The 14886-nt window shown below is 56.3% G+C and overlaps 2 protein-coding genes and 1 pseudogene across 11 annotated transcripts in view; 2 read left to right on the top strand and 1 right to left on the bottom strand.

The window, feature by feature from the left end:
• Positions 1–241, bottom strand: part of ASH2L (ASH2 like, histone lysine methyltransferase complex subunit) — a 41556-nt gene extending 41315 nt beyond the window's left edge. For 4 of the 6 annotated variants that reach the window (XM_082444341.1, XM_082444340.1, XM_082444346.1 and 1 more), the window contains exon 1: positions 132–241. The gene's annotated coding sequence lies outside the window, so the exon portion shown is untranslated. The remainder of the gene's footprint in view (positions 1–131) is intronic. The other 2 variants (XM_082444342.1, XM_082444344.1) reach the window with 2 other exon arrangements.
• On the top strand, positions 148–4641 carry LOC309651511 (putative ATP-dependent RNA helicase DDX28). 4 transcript variants are annotated; one of them, XR_014258201.1, is made up of 2 exons: positions 148–2041; positions 4565–4641. XR_014258201.1 is itself a non-coding variant. In XM_082444350.1 (1 exon), exon 1 carries the CDS (start codon positions 280–282, stop codon positions 1924–1926), a length of 1647 nt encoding a protein of 548 aa, XP_082300476.1. In that variant the 5' UTR covers positions 148–279; the 3' UTR covers positions 1927–2132. The 4 variants fall into 4 exon arrangements, 1 of the variants encoding a protein (XP_082300476.1); XR_014258202.1 differs by having other exon boundaries at positions 4568–4606; XR_014258203.1 differs by lacking the exon at positions 4565–4641 and adding an exon at positions 3253–3405.
• Positions 4642–8431: 3790 nt separating this feature from the next.
• LOC309651590 (dipeptidase 2-like) lies at positions 8432–13068 on the top strand (annotated as a pseudogene). Its single transcript, XR_014268720.1, has 10 exons — positions 8432–8772; positions 8927–9053; positions 9358–9487; positions 9709–9850; positions 10152–10221; positions 10342–10517; positions 10884–10968; positions 11637–11712; positions 12363–12498; positions 12598–13068. The product of XR_014268720.1 is annotated as a dipeptidase 2-like (transcript).
• Positions 13069–14886: the final 1818 nt, after the last annotated feature.

The following is a 14886-nucleotide window of genomic DNA, read 5'->3' as shown; positions in this document are numbered from 1 at the left end:
CGCCCTCCTGTTTCATAATGCCAGGGCCCCATCGCCGCGTATCGCCGGTCCCCAGTCCTGCCTCCACCGCGCACCCTTCCCCAAGGTTGGCGGGGGCCTGGAGTCACCATCCCCTGTTTGGACCTACAGACCTCGCCGCTGCTGAGCTCTACAGATCCCGCTCCTTCCACACAGTTCGCCAATTCCGCGGGCCTTACTGAGCCGCGCCAGCCACCGTCCGCGAGGCCTTGGCGCGCCCGTGATGTCACTGTCGTGCGCCTCTCCCACAGCAAGGGGAATATGGCTCTAGCACGGCGGCTGCGGCTGTTGTTGCTCGCGGCTCGGTTGCTTCTGGCGCCTCGCCGGGACCTGACGGTCCGCGGTCCCAACGAGCCCCTGCCAGTGGTGCGCATCCCGCGGGCTCTACAGCGGCGGCAGGAAGAGCGGCAGAGCGGGCAGCGGAGCCCCCCGCGGCCGGTGCTGGTGCGACCTGGGCCGCTGCTGATCTCAGCGCGGCGACCGGAGTTGAACCAGCCGGCACGCCTCACGCTGGGCCCTTGGGAGCCCGCGCCACTCGCTTCGCGCGGCTGGAGGAATCGGCGCGCCCACGGGGACCATTTCTCCATCGAGCGCGCGCAACATGAGGCTCCGGCGCTGCGGAACCTCTCGCCCAAGGGCAGCTTCACCAATCTGGGTCTGGAGCTCCGCGTTCTGAGCGCACTACAAGAGGCTGCTCCCGAAGTTGTTCGGCCCACAACCGTGCAGTCGAGTACCATTCCCCCACTCCTTCGCGGCCGCCACATCCTCTGCGCCGCAGAAACCGGCAGTAGCAAAACTCTCGGCTACATGCTACCTCTCCTTCAACGGCTCTTGGGCCAGCCAAGCCTGGACCGCTGTCGTATCCCTGCTCCTCGAGGCCTGGTTCTTGTGCCTTCTCGAGAATTAGCCGAACAGGTGCGGGCCGTGGCCCAGCCCTTGGGCAGCTCCTTGGGCCTCCAGGTGCAGGAGTTAGGGGGAGGCCATGGCATAAGTAGGATTAGGCTGCAACTGTCCAAACAACCTCCAGCAGATGTACTAGTGGCCACTCCGGGGGCTCTGTGGAAGGCCCTGAAAACTCAACTCATCAGCCTGGAGCAGCTGTCCTTCTTGGTGTTGGATGAGGCAGACACGCTGTTGGATGAAAGCTTCCTGGAACTGGTGGATTACATCTTGGAGGGGAGCCATATAGCAGAAGGCCCAGCTGACTTAAAAGACCCCTTCAATCCCAAAGCTCAGTTAGTGCTGGTGGGGGCCACATTTCCCGAAGGTGTAGGCCAGCTGCTGAGTAAAGTTGCCAGCTTAGACTCTCTAACTACCGTTACCAGTGACAAGTTCCACTGCATCATGCCTCATGTCAGACAGACATTCATGAGGCTGAAGGGAACAGAGAAGGTGACTGGGTTGGTGCAGATCCTCAAGCAGCATGACAGAGCATATAGGACTGGCCCCGCAGGAACTGTTCTGGTGTTCTGTAATTGCTCCAGCACTGTGAACTGGCTGGGGTATATTCTGGATGACCACAAAATCCAACACTTAAGACTGCAGGGACAGATGCCAGCCTCAATGAGAGCAGGCATCTTCCAGTCCTTCCAGAAGGGCTCCCGAGACATACTTCTCTGCACAGACATCGCCTCTCGGGGCCTGGACAGCACCCAGGTGGAGCTAGTCATCAATTATGATTTCCCTCTCACCCTGCAAGACTACATCCACAGAGCAGGGAGGGTGGGCCGGGTGTGGAGCGAGGTGCCAGGCACCGTCGTCAGCTTTGTGACCCATCCCTGGGACGTGAGCCTGGTTCAGAAGATTGAGCTGGCAGCTCGCCGGAGGAGAAACCTTCCAGGACTAGGGTCCTCCTCAGTGAGAGAGCCTTTGCACCAGCAAACCTTATTGCAGCGGGCTTATATATGATGCCACAACAGGGACCTTTCCCTCTGTGCCGGATGGGTGACCACACTTGTCAGTAGGGTGCTGTGGGCTGCCTAGTCACCTTCTGAAGGCCCGGGCTGCTGTCTGGCTTCAAAAGGTAAGCTGCTGGCCAACACTGGAGGGTAAACTACTGAGCATGGCTCTTTGTAGTCTTTCACATGAAGAATAAAGTCGATCTTGGCTCTGTATTATGTCATGGTTTCTACCAATAAGCGATGTTTCTATGGGTGTCCCTTAATAACAGTTTGCACTGGGGCAGAATTCACTACACTGAGAAGATTCACACTCCAAACTACCACACCTAGGACGAAGGCTCTTTCATTTCATGTTTTAGTTTAAATTTTATTTCCTGCCCCCAAACATCCATTAAGCACCCAGGAGAAGGAAAAGGGGATGTGACTAGCAATAGAGAGAAATGTTCTTCACAACAATGGCCATGGCAAGCTTAGGCACTTTTGGTGAAATCTCTCTGGGAAGTACTGGCAGAGGAATAAAAGGCAAACTGACACAGAAGTATTGCTTGGTGTGCATTTCCAGGCTCTGCCTTCTTTCTCATCTCTTGGTGGCAGGCGGAGGAAGAGGAGAAAAGGTTAAATTTTTGATAAACCGGCAGAATAAGCTTATCACATCCTCTCACTATCTCTGCATAGGTTCTAGTCTCTGCAGCATTATATAAGCTTTGCCCAAAGTAATGAAGAGTTGAAAGTCAAATGTAACACTTCACCAAACAACTTAAAAATGCTTGCGCACCGGAAAGGATTAAGTTGCAGAGAACACAAATGGACCCAGAGCAACCTTTGCCAAAAGAGAATATTGTGCTAAATGTACAGCCATAGCTCTTTTCCATATGAAGAAACAGTCAGAAGGATAAAAGAACTTGGTCAAAATCACACAAGTAAGTAGGACAGAGTCTGGTCTGTCTGTCCCAAGGGTTGTGTTCTTTAACCACCAGGCTAGCTTTCCTCAAATCTGATTCATGCATAGAACAACTCTACCCCTCTGTTTGCCTTGACTATTCCCTGTTTATACGTATGCCTGCTGCAGTTTTGCACATTGCCCACTTTGACTCCCAAAAGCAACCGAGAATACACAATAATTTGGTCACTCTCTCCATGGACCACTGTGGTGGGACTGCCCAGGAAGCTTATTAAAAGTGCAGCTTCCAGAGCCCTACTCCAGATCTAGATAAGTTTTCTGAGGGTTGGCTCAAGAATCCAGGTACAAGTCTTTTGAAGTGGTTTTGTGCAACCCCCCAGGTGAGTCTCTCGCTCTCTTAAGTTAATAAACCATTGATTCTGCCTCCCGCAGATGCCCAGCCAGGTCCTGTTAAGGTAGGAGTCCCCGCACCACATCAGAGGGATGCTCCCAGCCAAGTCATCTCTGGAGCCTTGGAGAATCTGGATGGTCTCGTGCTGGCCCACCTGCCATGACAAACCTCCTCCAGAGCATTCCCCTTCCCATTTTACCTTCTACCACTCCCAAAGGCAGTCGGCTCCAATGAGGCCTGACTTCGTCTGTCCTAACGTGCACCCGCTCATTCAAGCAGTTTAGGAATACAAGGTGCTGTGGTTCTCAAACAGGGTGGCCCAACCTCTAAAATAGTAGTCCAAGCAGTCTCTACCTCCTGGGCACATCCCCTCTGCAACAGCCCCAGTAAACGAATGTCCCATCCTTGCTTTTTCAAGGTCGGCAACAGGGAGTCACCTCCTCAAGAAGGTTCTCTCGCATTGCCACACTCTCAAAGGCTGCCCCCAGTGTGCTTCCTTCCTGTGGGCCTGATCAGGCTAAGGGCAGAGTTGTCTCTTTCCTTCTCTGAGTCGGACCAAATCGCCTTAGTAACACCTCTTCACAGTGGTGACCGTGTGGTTCACGGGGGCTGCTGCTGAGCCTTTATCTCATCCTTTCATGGTGGAGAGAGAGAGGATTATAATGATTTTTACTTCTAGGGGAGAGGGTGGTGCCATATTGATGGGAAGACCGGAAGAACCAAGAGGGGTGTTGAAGTGCTAATGAGACTGGAGGGCTGAGGAGATGGTGTCCCAGGAGGCTGGGTTGATGTGAGCCTAGACTTGGTACCCAGAACGCGGTTCTCAGTCTCCTGATCACTCTGCCTCAGTATTTGGCCTTGTTCTAATCTACATAAAAGTATCAGAGGGCTAGAGTTCAGTGTGGTTGAAACAGGCAGTATAAATGGGGCCCAAGAGGGGTTGCCAAGGTGGGAGGGGTCCTTAACCAATTTTTATTAGATTAGTTTTTTCCAAAACTTGAAAGACATTTCCATGAAAGCCTCAGAAGTGACAGACTGCAAGAAATGTTTTCTCTGTTGTGGAAGGGAGAGATGGAGAGGCTCATGATTGCAGTGACTTTCGGGTTCTACTGTTTTCCCTGGAAAGGGTGAAGAGACTTCCTCATGTGCTGCAGCCGTAGGCTCTAGGAATTACTTTTGCAGCCAGTGTCCCTTCTCTAGGGACTCATAGAGGTGATGGGCGAAGGCTGTGTTCTGGATGTCAAGTAGATTAAAGGTCTTCAGCCAGAAACTGGGAGAGACATGAGAGAGGGAAATTCTGGCAGGAGGCTGTGTACAGCAGAAGTGACTGATCAGTTCTGATTTTCTTTGCAGCAGCAGTGGCTCCCGTTTCTCCCCCTACCCCTGGTCACTACCATGTCGTGTACCGAGGGTGTGGAGAAACGCAGTTGGGCTGGCATGGGGAGACATACTGCCTGGTTGGTGGCTACCGGGCCTACGGGGATGTTCCTTTGGCCACGCCAGCAAAGGTGGAAGCAGAGAAGCCAGTCCCCAGACGTGCTCCCAAGAGAAAGCACTCTCCGGAAAAGTCGCACAAAGATCTGGGTTGCCCCAGACCCAAAATCCGGCGATTGGAGCATTCAAGCCATTTCGGACTAGAAGGTGCTTTGATTCTCAAGCAGGGTAGCCCAACCTCTGGGCACATCCCCTCTGTAACAGCCCCAGTAAACGAATGTCCCATCCTTGCTTTTTCAAGGTCGGCAACAGGGAGTCCCCTCCTAAAGAAGGTTCTCTCGCATTGCCACACTCTCAAAGGCTGCCCCCAGTGTGCTTCTTTCCTGTGGGCCTGATCAGGCTAAGGGCAGAGTTGTCTCTTTCCTTCTCTGAGTCGGACCAAATCGCCTTAGTAACACCTCTTCACAGTGTTGACCATGTGTTTCACGGGGGCTGCTGCTGAGCCTTTATCTCATCCTTTCATGGTGGAGAGAGAGAGGATTATAATGATTTTTACTTCTAGGGGAGAGGGTGGTGCCATATTGATGGGAAGACCGGAAGAACCAAGAGGGGTGTTGAAGTGCTAATGAGACTGGGGGGCTGAGGAGATGGTGTCCCAGGAGGCTGGGTTGATGTGAGCCTAGACTTGGTACCCAGAACGCGGTTCTCAGTCTCCTGATCACTCTGCCTCAGTATTTGGCCTTGTTCTAATCTACATAAAAGTATCAGAGGGCTAGAGTTCAGTGTGGTTGAAACAGGCAGTATAAATGGGGCCCAAGAGGGGTTGCCAAGGTGGGAGGGGTCCTTAACCAATTTTTATTAGATTAGTTTTTTCCAAAACTTGAAAGACATTTCCATGAAAGCCTCAGAAGTGACAGACTGCAAGAAATGTTTTCTCTGTTGTGGAAGGGAGAGATGGAGAGGCTCATGATTGCAGTGACTTTCGGGTTCTACTGTCTTCCCTGGAAACGGTGAAGAGACTTCCTCATGTGCTGCAGCCCTAGGCTCTAGGAATTACTTTTGCAGCCAGTGTCCCTTCTCTAGGGACTCATAGAGGTGATGGGCCAAGGCTGTGTTCTGGATGTCAAGTAGATTAAAGGTCTTCAGCCAGAAACTGGGAGAGACGTGAGAGAGGGAAATTCTGGCAGGAGGCTGTGTACAGCAGAAGTGACTGATCAGTTCTGATTTTCTTTGCAGCAGCAGTGGCTCCCGTTTCTCCCCCTACCCCTGGTCACTACCATGTCCTCTACCGAGGGTGTGGAGAAACGCAGTTGGGCTGGCATGGGGAGACATACTGCCTGGTTACCGGGCCTACGGGGATGTTCCTTTGGCCACGCCAGCAAAGGTGGAAGCAGAGAAGCCAGTCCCCAGACGTGCTCCCAAGAGAAAGCACTCTCCGGAAAAGTCGCACAAAGATCTGGGCTGCCCCAGACCCAAAATCCGGCGATTGCAGCATGATGCCAGGAGGTAGACCCCACAGAATCCTGCTGGCTGAGCCATTCTGAAGAGAGAGCAATGGTTTAACTGCCTAAGGCAGCGAATGCCTCTTCCTGCTGTGACCCACCCCGTCCCCCCACTGCCCACTGCCACAGATTAGAACCTGCGTCGTTCTGTTTTTCTTTTTTTAAACATTTTTCTTTTTTTTTTAAATAAAAATATGGAATGCTTCACGAATTTGCGTGTCATCCTTGCGCAGGGGCCATGCTAATGTTCTCTGTATCGTTCCAATTTTAGTATCTGTGCTGCCGAAGCGAGCACCGTCGTTCTGTTTGAGCCTTCCTCAGCCAGGAGCCTCCTTCCACAGTAAATGGCCATAAGCAAGGAGCCTCAGAAACTGACGTTTGAAATGAGAGTCTGCCCTGAACATCCCAGGGTTGAAGCTGGCCTGGAGGAAAACGTGACGTTCCTCTGCTCAATCCTCAGGGGCCCCTTTGTCAGCTGAAGACAGAAAAGTCTGCACTCTGCGAGCCGAGGAGGATGCAGGAGCAGACACAGGGTGCAGAGAAGCCTTAGCAGTCTACCACATGGGCTCCTGCCCTGAGCCATTGTCAGCGGCCACCACCACAAACCAGGGGGGAGCTGGGTTTTTGGAACCTGAAAGCAGCAATCTGTGGCTTCCCAAAGAGCCTCCTGCCTGGGGTCTCAGGAGGCAGGATAGAGAGACCCAGGAAGACCTGCTCCCTGAAGCAAGAACAGGATGGAGAGTCAAGCAGCACGCACCCTGCCCCGAGGTTCACATGCTCCTTTATTCCCAGCCCTTTCTGTCCCCAGGGGGGTCCCTTACTGCTCAATGTTTTTCTGTAACAGATTTCTAGGGTCGCCAGTGCTCACACTTAGGTCACTACCCCTGTGCTAGGCACTCCTGCTACCCAGGAAAGGTTCCAAAAGTGGAACAGCTCCAGGGGGTGCCAGGGATCAGAGCAAAAACTTGAGAGGCTGGGGATGAAGGAGTTTGGGCACAGTCCCTAAAGCATCTCAGTGGTTGAGCTTCTGTGAGAAGGCACATCCCCTCTAGGTGTGTGTGTGTGTGTGTGTGTGTGTGTATGTGTGTTGGGGGGAGGGGGTCCCCAGAGGAGGCAGCTAGGGGGAGGGTCTGAGGCTGGCAATGGGGAATGGCGTGCGGCCTCTGAGCAAGCACAGGCACTTAGCCCTTGAGGTTTCTGGGAAAGCTAGAGCCACAAGGGCCACGAGATAAGGCAAGTGTAGCAGCAGAACCCAGGTGCCAGGTCTTTCCTCAGAACCTATACTTGTCCACGAGGCCAGGCCTTCCACGCTGAGCTAGGAGGGATCCTGGCCAGAAGCTCGGCCAGCAGCCCTGGGAGGAAGGTTGCTGCGATGGGGGCTCTGCTGCCATGGAAATGACTTCATTTCCTTCCACTCAAATAGCCTACTGACTGGGTTCCTGCTCTGTTGAGGAAGAGGGTCGTGGACTCTCCCCAGAAGGTGTTCAGTTCACATCCCAAAAGTCCCTCTCTTCAGGCCCTGGGGAGGTGTAGCAGCTCCTGAGGGCGCTCTTCCCTGAGGCTGGCTGACAGAAGTGGGGGGGGTTCCCGAGAGTTCCCGGGTGCTGGTTGAAGTCCCCAGAGAATGGTCATGCAGGCTGGGGAGTCAAGTAGGTGGAGAGAGAAGGTCGGGGGCAGAGGGCCCCTTCCTGAATCCAGAGCTCACAAGGTTACCCCCCCATTTCCAGAAACTCTCTCTTCCCCCACACCAGCCCACAGGGCCCCGTACCGGGACACCGGGAGCCCAGAGCACCTGTGGCCGCAGAGACGCTCGCACGCAGCCCTCGGAGTGTGCGGGGCCGGCTGCAGGCAGATGGGGACGAGGTGCGCTCCCGGGAGGCCTCGGGCTGAAGGTGGCCCTCTGAGAGAAGCGGCCCAGCTTGGCCAGGAAGGTGAGAGGCGGGGGAGAGCAACCTAGGGCGCCCCCTCGGAGCAGCGGGAGTGGGAAGAGGCGCAGGGGCGGAGGGAACCCGCGACGGGAGGCGAGTGGGCTCTCGGCAGAGGCCAGCTTAGCCCGCGGGAGCTGCCTCTGCGCAGGGGGCGGGAGGGCAGTGCCGCCCCGGGGCTGCCGGGCTTCGCGGATCGCGGCTCTCCGCACACGGCTCGCAGGGCCCTGTGACTCTGTATCCCCTCCCTCACCCCGCCCCCCTCGCGAGGCCGCGCCGCTGGGTGGCCTGTGTGGACGGGCAGAACCCCATCCGCCGCCCCTCTCAGACCCGCCTCTGCCCACCTGCCTGACCCTGCGCAGCTTGCGGCCGGGCGCCTCGAAGGTCCCCGCGCACTCAGCCAGCGGCCTCTGCTGTGTCTGCTGCTGCGGCCGGGAACCCGCGTCCAGACCACGCCGGGCACCTCCAGCACCCCGAGTCCGCGGGAGCGCACGCGGGCCCTGAGGCGGGACTTCCCGCTTGCGGACGGGGGGCTGCAGTGTGTGCGGGCTGGTGGGGGCCGGCGGGGGCCTAGCCTGGCCCCGGGCAGGGGAGGAGGTCCGGAGCATGCAGAGCTAGCGGGGAGACCCCCTCACACCACCCCTGGATGGCCTCTCCATCACCTATGGACGCCCCTCCCCTTCTCTGTCACCCCTCCCTGGTGGGAAGCCCTCAGCCCAGGCCTCAGCTGCTCCTAGTATAGTCTGTGTGACAGTGGGAGGTGGGGGACCCCCCGGCTGGCCCAGGCCAGGCAATGTGTCCTGCCTGATCCCAAGACCTAGGGAGCCCACCCATTTGCCTTGACCTCCCTCCAGCCACAACGACATGCCCCTGGTCCTGAGGCAGTTTTACCACAATGGCCTCCAGGATGTTAATCTGTGCAATTTCAGCCACGGCCAGGCCAGCTTGGACAGGCTGAAAGACGGTCTCGTGGGTGCCCAGGTACCAAAGGGACACACAAGGTGCCACCATGGCTGCTGGGGAATGTGGGGCAGTTTGGGGGCCTCAGAGACCACAGCTTAGTCACATTGGAACTAAGTTACCATAGTGACCTAGAAAGTGCCATGCCATGGATGCTGGGGGCTACAGGGGTCACAGTAAGCCAACCTGACGGGCATCCAAGTACCACAGGAAAAGCAACGCATTCCATGTGACTTCTAGGCACAGTGAGTGCTGTGCCAGCTGAGGAGGCTATGAGAAGCCCAAGGAGTTCCAAAGCCCAAACCAAGCCCTGGCCTTCCCTCAGTTCTGGTCAGCCTACGTCCCATGCCAGACCCACGAACGGGATGCTGTGCACCTCACCCTGGAGCAAATTGACCTCATCTGCCTTATGTGTGCCTCCTATTCTGAGCTGGAGCTTGTGACCTCAGTTAAAGGTAGACGGGGGACTTCCCTGGTAGTCCAGAGGTTAAGACTCCATGCTTCCACTGCAGGGGGCTCGGGTTTGAGCCCAGGTTGGGGAACTAAGAGCCCTCATGCTGCGCGGCACGGCCAAAAAAAAAAAGAAAAGGTAAACAGACTGGTGGTGGTAGGTGCTAGGGACTTCAGTAAGCTACCCCTGCCTCTGAAAATGATCATCTGACCTACCTGCCCCCAGCTCTCAACAATACCCGGAAGTTGGCTTGCCTCATTGGTGTGGAGGGCGGCCACTCACTGGACAGTAGCCTCTCCATCTTGCGTACCTTCTGTGCGCTGGGTGTGCGCTACGTGACACTCACCCACACCTGGAACACGCCCTGGTGAGCGCAGTGCAGATGGTAAGGGCCCAGTGAGGCAGGGATCTGCCCAAGATCACGCTGGGGCCCAAAGCAAGTTTACCCCTGGGATCCAGCCCTGAACCTGGGGTGGGGAGGGGAATGGAGGTTTGCAGAACAAGACTGAATTCCCAGAAGGGCCCTCCTACTGCCAGGCACAGCCCAGTTTGGGTCCCTCCTCTTGCACCAGGGAGTTGCAGGTGTAGACGGTTCGACAGAACCTCTTTCTAGGCTCTTGTAGCCAAGTCATGGCCACCAGTCAGACGGCCTCCTGGCCATCCTGCAGGGCACAGAGCTCAGCAAAGGGTATCCACCCCTTCTACAGCAATGTCAGTCGGCTGACCGGCTTGGGCGAGGTAAGGACCCGGGTTCCATACCCTGCCCCACATGAATGTCCAGCCCCGCCTGTTCCCTACAGATAAATGCACACAAGGTAAATGCAGCCCTGATGACCTCTCCCCATCCTGTCCCTGCAGAAGGTGGTGGCAGAAATGAACCGCCTGGGCATGATGGTGGACTTGTCCCATGTCTCGATGCTGTGGCACGATGAGCCCTAGAAGTGTCACAGGCACCTGTCATCTTCTCCCACTCAGCTGCCCGGAGTGTGTGCAAGAACACTCGGAATGTTCCTGATGATATCCTGCAGCTTCTGGTGAGAGACTGCCCTGGCCCTCAAACCTAAAGCAAGAGGTTCAAACCGGGAGCCCTTGAACCTGAGCCTCTTCTCCCTCAATTTCCTCAAACCCCAGGTTAAATATCTTCTGCCCCCAAAACCCACGGTCCACAGCCCCTGAACTCTTGAGCCCTAGGTGGGGGTCTAGGTGGTAAGATACTCCTCCAAACCTGGAAACCCAGGGCCAAGACACCACCCAGACCAGGGCTGTGGCTCCTCCATTCACACAAACCCAGAGAGGAGACGACTCTGACCTCAACACCTTCCTCACAGGGGCCGAGAGCGTGAACAGGCAGGTGGCTGTGCTGGGGGCCAAGCTGACTGTCCACCGGTCCGCCCCTGCAGAAGAAGAACGGTGGCATCGTGATGGTGCCCTTGTCCGTGCGGGTGCTGCAGTGCAACCCGTTAGCCAACGTGCCTACTGTGGCAGGTGAGACTCACCCTGGGCTCTCTGAAAACTCTGATTTGGAGCTGAAGCTGGGTCCAAACTTGGGGAGGACTTCAGAAGAGCCCCAGTGGTTTGACCCACCTGTTGGCGATAAGTACGGCTCCCAAAAACCCAATAATGGATGGTACACAGCACCTTGGTGCCATGTGGAACTGGAGCCACGGAATCAAAACTGCGACACTGATGGGTATCAGGGAGGCTGTCAGACACAGAGCCCGGGTGCTGCCCAACTGTGCCTCTGCAGGGGCTCCTAAAGCGCACTGCCCCTACCTCTGGCCAAGGGACTGGACAGCTCCTTAGGTCTCTGGGGTCTTCATCAGTTGTACTCTTGTTCCTCTCTCATCCTCCACACCCGGGGAAAGGAGCCCCCACAGGTTCTCAAGGAGACTGGGAGGCAGGGTGAATCGTGGGTGGGAAATGGCCCAAACAGGGGGCTCTGGGGTCCACTCCAAATCTGAAGTCCAGTCTAGAGCCAGCTGGGATCACTTCAGATCAAACCTCAGGGCCCTCTAGTTGGTACTCTCGGTGCCAGTCCACGAAGGAACTGGCCTGTTTGGCCTACAGGCTGCAAAAAGGGGAATCAACAGAGGCCAGTCATCACCCCCACCGCTGCCCTGGAAGCCCCACACTGCTGACTTCCCATTCTTCAGATCACTTCGACCACATCAGGGCAGTCACTGGATGCAAGTTCATCGGGATTGGCGGAGATTATGACGGGGCTGACCGGTGAGTGCTTCCCCGTGGCTTGTCTCGGGCTGGCTGGGCAGCAGTGGGGCTTTCACAGCCACCGTGCCCACCACACTGTGGTCCTCATGGCCTTGACCATAGCCTCAGGTGTGCTGGCCCAACTGGTATCTCCCCTCTCCCAGGGTCTGCTTCCTGGGCTCTCCTGTTTGGCCCTACTCTAGATCATCATGTTTGTCTAAAACACCACGCAGAGCTCATCTGCCCAGCATCTGCACCCATCCAGTGCCAGCAGACCCACGGCCTCTGAGCAGACTCTTAGCAAGGTCTGGGCTGGGCTGACCATCCTCTCTGCCTGCAGCTGGGTCTGTGCATGCAGGGGGGGGGGGTCAACCCAGTTCTTAAAAAGCTTTTCTTCTCTTTATAAATGGAGGCAAAAATTGCATTCAGTGAAACGCATAGATCTTAACAGTAAAATTCAATGACTTTTGACGAATAGTCGAGGCGCTTTTGGGGCCTTCCTCTGAAGGATGAAGAGCAGGAGTGAATCATTTACTCTCTCCAAGTCTCCATTTTCTGTATCTGACCAGGGCTGGGGTTCAGTGGACCCTGGACACATAGGGCTTTGGTTCTGACTCAGGACCAGGGAACAGGTCTGAGGCCCAATAGCTGGCTGGCTGGTGGCCACACAGGTTCCCGCAGGGGCTGGAGGACGTGTCCATATACCCGGTACTGATAGAGGAGTTGCTGAGGCGTGGCTGGAGTGAGAAAGAGCTCTGGGGTGTGCTTCGAGGAAACGTGCGGCGGGTCTTCAGACAGGTGCAACAGGTATGCTGGGCTGGGCAAAAGAGGAGCTCTGAGCAGGTGGTCTCAGCAGGTGTACGTGGGGTGCTGTGAGAGGTGCTGCCCGCTGACTGCCGCCTCCAGGTACGGGAGGAGAACGAGGGACAGAGTCCCTTGGAGGATGAGTTCCCAGATGAGCAGCTGGGCAGCTCTTGCCGCTCCGTCCTCCCACGTCTGCATCAGAGAGAGGATCCGGCTCCAGACCAGAAACTAACCAGAGCTGCGGTGCCTGGGAATCCCATTTTGTCACCTAAGTGGTCATTCTCAAAATCTTGCCCCCACATGGGCCCAGGCCTCACAGTTATTGCTGCCTTCCCAGTCCTCATTGTTTGGCTCTGGTGATCCAGTTAATCCTGCCAGATGTCACTTTGGCAGCCACAGATACCCCACAAAGTTTCCTTGCATGCGAGCACAAACATTTCCTATGTATTATTCTTTTCTGATAATTCTTTCAATGTATCCCTTCTGGCTTTGTGCAAAGCGATTCTTTGTTTTGTACACGGGGACCACATCTGGGAAAACATCACCGCACCCTCATAAGTTACAGGGGGAGACCCGAACTGGCCAAGCCAGGAGCTCGCCGCTGCTGAGCTCTACAGATCCCGCTCCTTCCACACAGTTCGCCAGTTCCGCGGCGAGCTCATCTTTCTTAATGTTCTTCCCTTAGGAGACGTGTACAACGCAGCAGGATTCTCAACCCGTTCCCCGTGGTCACTTGTGCTACACGGAGCTTTGCAGTGTTCTGTGCCAGCCGTGGGCCGCTGCTGGAACACTGTGTGACAACTGCCTGCACAGGACTTCGGGGATAATGAAATGTCTGTCTTCCCAGCCTGACGCTGCTGAAAACCACGCTTCCCAGAGAAGGAGAGAGATCCAGCTGGTCCACACCTGCATACACATTTGTTGACATGTGCAGATGACAGCAGTCTCTAGCAGGACCCACATCAGCCTGAATTCAAGAACTCGGGTGCCAGCCCTTGACAGCAGCTGAAGGGGGGGTTACAAGAGATGCAACCTCGAACCATACCCTAGGCTGAACCAGAGATGCTGTTGGAAGAAATAGGCCGTTGTGCCACTTTCACGAAGAGTTTGGCCACGAGAAAAGTCCCCCAGAGCCCAGCACTGTGGGAGAGGCCTCACCCACAGAGCAGGGCAAGTGTCCCAGGCAGGGTGCCCCGTGCCCGGCACCCCGCCAACCCAGCAGGAAGGCGCCCCCCCTACGCCCCAGACAACGGGAGCTCTCCCTTCCTGAATAATTGAGCTTCTCATCCAAAAGAGGTTCTCTTCCCACCCAAACATTAGAGCTTCTAAATATTTCAGAATCCTTGGGTTGTAGAGGGTCACTCGCCGTGCCCTTTGGATAAATGAAGCCAACGTCAGCTGCTTCTGGGCTGGCCTTGAACAAAACCATCAAGATGGAAAATCTCTGCTCCTGCCCTCCCTCCCGTCACCCCCCGTCAAGCCTTTCCTGCTGCATGCAATGACCCAGCTCTTTTGCGAGCAGGTGAAGAACGCCCACTGTGCGTGCAGTTCTGTGGTCCCTGCAGAGATGAGGTGGGTGCAGGGGACCCTCAACCGTGCTGGCCTCTGCTGCCATCCCCAGGGCCCTTGATATGGGCTTCAGCACAGCACAGCCAGCCTCAGGAGGCCTGTGGGACCACTGGGGCCCCGGCGGCGATCCCCTGGATGTTCCTGGGAACGCTCCCACGACTCCAAGGCGACCCGTGCCAGCACCCAACTCCAGCAAGCTGGCACTCCTTACCTTTCCCGATTCCGTTCGCAGCCCCCTCCTCATATGCATTCTCAAAGCTTCCAAGGGGGGTGACCCCACTTCTCTGCTACAACTCCACCCTGAACGCAGCCCCCGCCTGACAGCACCGCCCGCCCCCCCGGCAGGGCAGCCCTGAGTAGCTGCTCCTCCACGTGGACTGTCCGTACCCAGGTCCCACGTCAGCCCGCCGAGGGGTGGAGACTCCAGGAGAGCCACTGTCCGCTCGCACTGCCCCAGCATCACCACCACCACTTGCATCCACTCTACACTTTCCCCCTGTGTGCTTCCCCACCCCGGTCCCCTGCGTGGGTCCCCCGCTGTGCGTACACAAGCCTGTGCAGAGACAGAGCACAGCCACCAAGTCTGAGCCTCGCCGCTGACGTCTGTGCTTGGAGAGGCTGGAGGAAGCTGCTCCCCAGTCGGCTTCACCGCAGGGTCCTGGTACCCAGTCTGCCTCCATCAGGGAGGTGATGGGACTCCACGGAAGGACGCCCAGAAGCTCTCCCGGCCTGCGAGGTCTGGGGCTGTTAAGCTCTCTAATGCTGGGTCCTTCGGAGAGAAAGTCTTCAGTCACCTGCCTGGGCACCCCATCCCCTCTGAAG

This window comes from Balaenoptera physalus, assembly GCF_965194825.1.
Source record: "Balaenoptera physalus genome assembly, chromosome: 21".
Classification (NCBI taxonomy): domain Eukaryota; kingdom Metazoa; phylum Chordata; class Mammalia; order Artiodactyla; family Balaenopteridae; genus Balaenoptera; species Balaenoptera physalus.
This window is presented reverse-complemented; position numbering and strand designations above follow the sequence as displayed.